The sequence below is a fragment of the Salvelinus sp. IW2-2015 genome, unplaced genomic scaffold (genome assembly GCF_002910315.2).
Source record: "Salvelinus sp. IW2-2015 unplaced genomic scaffold, ASM291031v2 Un_scaffold1728, whole genome shotgun sequence".
In the NCBI taxonomy this organism is placed as follows: Eukaryota; Metazoa; Chordata; class Actinopteri; order Salmoniformes; family Salmonidae; genus Salvelinus; species Salvelinus sp. IW2-2015.
Genome location: NW_019943115.1, coordinates 209,379 through 215,597, shown reverse-complemented (window position 1 = coordinate 215,597; position 6,219 = coordinate 209,379). Strand labels below are relative to the sequence as shown.

At 43.6% G+C, this 6,219-nt stretch overlaps 1 protein-coding gene across 1 annotated transcript in view; it reads left to right on the top strand.

The window, feature by feature from the left end:
- Nucleotides 1-5,790, top strand: part of LOC112071812 (probable phospholipid-transporting ATPase IM) — a 23,755-nt gene extending 17,965 nt beyond the window's left edge. The window contains exons 9-10 of the mRNA XM_070439525.1: nucleotides 1,706-1,836; nucleotides 2,914-5,790. Of these exons, the coding sequence (XP_070295626.1) occupies nucleotides 1,706-1,836; nucleotides 2,914-3,240 (458 nt within the window). The 3' untranslated portion in view covers nucleotides 3,241-5,790. The remainder of the gene's footprint in view (nucleotides 1-1,705; nucleotides 1,837-2,913) is intronic.
- Nucleotides 5,791-6,219: the final 429 nt, after the last annotated feature.

Below are 6,219 nucleotides of genomic sequence, written 5' to 3'. Positions count from 1 at the left end.
CGTGTAAGTGAAGGTTGTGAGTGTAGTGTATGGTTGTGATGGTCACTTCGATGAGGGAAGGAATACACCTCACAGGACTGGCGATTAGGGTTAGAATCGAGTATGGCGGTGTGCCGTTACTCGTACTGCTGAAGGTGACACACAAAGTACATGGCCAGACTCCCCACACAAAGACCTGGTTGACCGCTGTCCAGTAGGGACATGTCCAGACACAGCTACAGGGAAGAGAGGGGGGGGGGGGGGGGTTAGGACTGTCCCTTTGCAAAGTACAGCAAAATAGACAAATGATAATATATAACTGACGAATAAACCCAGAGACGGACAAACAGACGGACAAACACTGCATATGGACAGACCGTTGGCTGTCAGTCAGGCCAGGTACAGGCAGTTCAACCATCCCGATGAACTCACAGTTCAGAGATTCTACCTTGATGTATGTTTCCAGTAGTCGACTGTGTTGTTACTGTAACTGTACCTGTACGAACAGAGTGATGACCAGACAGGTCTGGGGCCAGCAGGGCGAAGGACTGGTAGTCAGCGATGCCGCTCTTCGTCTCGGGAACCGTGTCGTACATGCAGCGTAGGGATGAAGAAACAGCACTACAGAGCTGTAGACGCTGTGGAGGGCACACTTAAAGAAGGGCTGTCTTCTTGCGAAGTACTGATCAGCTGGCCTGGAACGTACAGATTGGGTGCTGGAATCACTCCACATGTCATTCACGTCCTGGACACCAGAAGGACAGAGATAGATAACACTGGTAATGCTGGTGTTCTCTTACCTGGTCAAACAGAACTCATGCCTAGTCAAAATCAACAAATTGTATTAGTTCATATGCGCCGAATACACAGGTGTTGTATTTCCTTACAGTGAAATGCTTACTCTATGAGCCCTTAACGACAGTTGCAGTTAAAAAAAATTGGATAAGAAAAGAGTAAAAGTAACAAGTAATTAAAGAAGAGCAGTAAAATAACAATATATACAGGGGGTGCCGGTACAGAGTCAACGTGATTTAATATACATGTTTTTAACGGTCCTACCCTTTACAACCCTACACTACCCTACAACCCTACACTACACTACAACCCTACAACACTACACTACACTACACAACACTACGATCCTACACAACACTACCCTTTACAACCCTACAACCCTACACATATCACATATCAACTTCCCTGCGTCCTTCCCCTTCATCGGTGAGCCATCACAACACTACACTACACTACACTACGACCCTACACTACCCTACAACCCTACAACACTACATTACCCTACACAACACTACGACCCTACACAACACTAACCTTTACAACCATACACTACCCTACAACCCTACACAACACTACGACCCTACACAACACTACCCTTTACAACCCTACACTACCCTTTACAACCCTACACAACACAACCCTACACAACACTCCAACCCTAGACATTTAATTTTTTTTACATTTAACCTTTATTTAACTAGGCAAGTCAGTTAAGAGCAAATTCTTACTTAAAATGACAGAAATAAAAATGTAAGTCATTGTACACAACACTACACAACTCGTCATGAAACACTATCTTGACCCGAGACAAACTCTAGCTCCTAGCTCCTAGCCCCTAGCTCCTATCCCATAGAGCTGAAGGAAAAAGATATGAGTAAGCAGTGTGGTTCACATTCATGATGAAGGTGTGTGTGTGTCTCCCCTGCACCAGGCACAGCCAGGAACTCCCTGAACCAGCCCAACGTGTGGCTGACCATCCTGCTCACCTCCATCCTCTGTGTACTTCCTGTGGTCGCCTACCGCTTCCTGTTGATACAGCTCCGCCCCACCATCAACGACAAGGTGGGAACACTGACCAACCACATGTTMTCTTCTAGGAACCACTGACCAATCACACTCTGGTTTTGGGGATTACTACATTTATTAAAGGTCATGAATAGTCAAAATCATGTTTTTCATGAAATTTGGACGATATTTAGATGAAAGCAGATCAAAGTAGGAAAAATGACGTTTTCTTCTAAACTGATAAAGATGGATCATAAAGTTACTGTCAAACACTTGGATTCACGGGACACCCTAACTCTCTCATTTTAATACACCAATGGTAACATTATATTCTCTTACCTCATTTAAATAAGTACCGCCTTGTAACCAACATCGGAGAAGGTGTGTTTGCAGAGAGGCGTGGTTTACATAGCTAGATAGCTACTCTACTGGTGCCAACATTTGACTTTAGGGTGTCAGCCAATATAATTAAAAGTTGKCCCTATTAATCTATGGCAAAGAMACTTACTGTATATGTTTCCCCTTTCATCTGTGTCTGGTGTTAGCTAGTTACTGGCATGGAACAACAGGGGGACAAGGGTCGTTCAAAACTCTAATGTAGTTGCCATGTCAACACCTCCGTCAGTGCTGCTGTGACTCGCATCACAAGAGACATGCCAAACGGGAGATGTATAAAACATTTGTCATCATTTGATGCAATTTCAATGTTGTTTGAGTTGCTTTTGTTTATCACCACATTTGTTATGTTTTTACTGCAACGCTGCATCCAAGTTGCTTGACGTAGGCGTTTCAAAGAGCTGTCAGTCAAGGCGAGCTCATGAACGTAAACTCCCCGCCCACTTGTCCTGTCTTTTCAAACTTCCTGGTATTTAGCATTTCTATCCAAAACTAATTTTAGGGGGATATTTTAATCACTCAAAAGGGTATTTTCCATGGGAGTCAGAAAGACTGGGACCTTTAAGGGTTATATTGTTCTTTTTGTTTGCCTGTATTCCTTATTATTTTTACTCTGTTCTTTCTATAAAAAAAGGCAATCATTACTGACGTACAAAACTTTCTAATCTTAAACTCTGCTCTGCTGTCCTCCTCTCCTCTCCTCTCTCCTCTCCTCTCCTCTCCTCTCCTCCCTACCAGGTGATGTTCAAGGTGAGACAGGCCAAGGCCACGCCCCCTCTCCCAGCACGACGAGTCAGGATGCGACGTACCAGCTCCCGCCGCTCCGGATACGCCTTCTCGCACGCGCAGGGCTACGGGGACCTGGTGACGTCCAACCACTTCCTGCGCCGTCCCGCCATCACGCGCTCCACCGCTTTCACCCCTCTGGGGCGCACCACAGGGTTCAGCCCCATGGGCCGCTCGGCAGGATACAGCCCTACTGGGAACGCTCTGAACTCCAGACCGCAGGAGGTTGAGGTGACATCACTACAGATGTACCGGATGGTGCGAGACTCCGCCTTCTGAAGTACTGTACAGTGTGAGACCCCGCCTTCTGAAGTACTGTATAGTGTGAGACTCCGCCTTCTGAAGAACTGCACAGTGTGAGACCCCGCCTTCTGAAGTACTGTACAGTGTGAGACCCCGCCTTCTGAGGGAAGAGAGGAAAGGATGTGGAGTTGTTGTTTACAGAGGACCAAATCAGGGGGTGTGAAATGTAAAAAACATATAACCTAAACATTGACACATACTGTAACTGTACACACACAAATCTCTATGACGACTGACTTGTCGAAGCGTTCCAAAGACAGACCCTCGTGTTGTTTCACCCTCTTTTTTTTTCCCCGCTTCATTACCTCTCCTGTTTCATTCATTGGCCTTGTGTTCATCAGGACTGTTGTCATGGGGAATAACTCTCCTGTTCCAATCATTGGCCTTGTGTTCCATCAGGACTGTTGTCATGGGGAAACTACTTCCTGTTCCAATCATTGGCCTTGTGTTCCATCAGGACTGTTTGTCATGGGGAAACTAACCTCTCCTGTTCCAATCATTGGCCTGTGTTCTCATCAGGACTGTTGTCATGGGGAAACTAACCCTCCTGTTCCAATCATTGGCTTGTGTTCCATCAGGACTGTTGTCATGGGGAAACTACCCTCTCCTGTTCAATCATTGGCCTTGTGTTCCATCAGGACTGTTGTCATGAGGAACACCAACTCTACATGGTCAACTGTATGCTATATTGTCTGTCAGGACAGGTTGAGTGTGAGGTTCTTTAATTAAGGGTATCAACTGAGGATAAACTATTACACTATACTACAGTATGACGCTGTACTCAGTGCTGTGACACAACAGGATTGTATACTGCAGTGTGACTCTGTACTCAGTGCTGTGACACCATAGGAACGTTCACTGAGTGTACAAAACATTAAGAACACCTTACTAATATTGAGTTGCATCCCCCACCACCTTTTGCCTTTTCAGAACAGCCTCAATTAGTAGGGGTATGGACTCTACAAGGTATCGAAAGCTTTCCACAGGGATGCTGGACCATGTTGACTCCAATGCTTCCCACAGTTGTGTCACGTTGGCTGGATGTCCTTTGGTCGGTGGACCATTCTTGATACACATGGGAAAATATTGAGCATGAAAAAACCCAGCAGCGTTGCAGTTCTATGACACAAACAGATGCACCTGGCACATACTACCATAKCCTGTTCAAAGGCACTTAAATCTTTTGTCTTGCCTATTCACCCTTTGAATGGCACACATACACAATCCATGTCTCAATTGTTTCTTGGCTTAAAAATCCTGCGTTGACCTGTCTCCTCCCCTTCATCTACGCTGATGGATTTAACAGATGACATCAATAAGGGATCATAGCTTTCACCTGGATTCACCTGGTCAGTCTGTGTCATGGAAACAGCAGGTGTTCTTAATGTTTTGTCCACTCGGTGTATACTACAGTATGACTTTGTACTGTGACGCCATAGGAATGCACTAAACCCAAGGCCAGACCAAACCTCTCAGAGTCGTGGGATTTATGCCTCCTTCTATCCCCACCAGCAACAAGCCCTCTCCTCTCCCACTGTGATAATACCAGGATACAATCACACAGGTGTAGAGATGTACTGTACACTCCAACACTAACCATGGAGGGAGTTGGTAGGATTTATACCTTTCCTGTCTCTGGTCCACACTCCATTCCAGTTGGTGGCGGTAATGCACCTTAAAGTTGGTTGCCAACCGTCATATAAAATCCACAGAAGATGATTGTGGGAGATAAGATGGACGCTATCACCAGCAAAATCCTGATTGTATGAACAAGTGTTTTTGCCCTTTAAACTTTAAACCAAGCAATGTATTTTTTATATATATACACATTTCGCTGAAAAACTAACTATGGACTTGATGCGGGGGTGTTAGACATTCGTTTTTTTATAGAGGAGATAGAAGATCTATCTTCTGTTTAGTGTTGTTCATCCAATGGCTGAATAAGTATGAATAAGCATGGTAGCTGTTAGCCTGTGGAGCGGCTATATCTCAATGGGATAGCGCCATGGTTAGCATGCTAGCCATTAGCCTGTGGACCAGCTGTACTTGATGTCGGTGCTATATCAGTAAAGTGTTACCCCAGTGGGCATACACTGGTTGAATCAACTATTGTTTCAATGTCATTTGTCAACATATTGTGACGTGGAATCTACATAGAAAACACATTTGAATTTTAGAATATGTCCTCAACTAGTACTTTTTTCATATAATTTCAACCATTGAAATTTGGGCAATTTAAATACAATGACTTAACCTGACTAACAGGTTGTTTCATCAATCTATTAATCATCATCACTTTATATTTAGAAATAGCGTTAAAAAATGTAATGGAGATTTGTAAAACATTTGTTATCCTATACACTATATATTGGGTGGTTGAAATTGTTTAATTTCATTAGACATATTCGACCTTGTTTCAATGTTGATAGTTAAATGGTATATTTGAATCAACATCATTGTTTTAATGCCATGCCATCAACCTAAATAAAGCGGTATATTGAAATCAAAAGGGAAGCCACAGTCCAACGATTCTTGCCTGAACAGTGACTCCTACTGGTATATGAGGGYTGATGCACTTCAGTGAGAACGAGTCTAGCATCCAGATGCCTACCTCTATGTACCCTGCTTCGTTTTGGAAAACCAGCTGTGTTCCTTTCAACTGAGCTATCACGTCAACACATGTATATATTGATCAGCTTCCATACTCATTTGCGTAGACTACCTGAATAACATTGAAAAGTTGAACGTAACTCTTTCTTACACAATCTGTATGTTTACATTTGAGTCATTTTAACAGACTCTCTTATCCAGAGCAATTTACAGCAGTGAGTGCACACAATCGAGACAAAATAATAATCTCTGGATTAACTATCTAATGTTAGCTAAATGTAGTAATGAATACAGCTTCTAAATCTCTTTAAATGGACACAATACCTGTTAGCAAAGGTGTCAGCT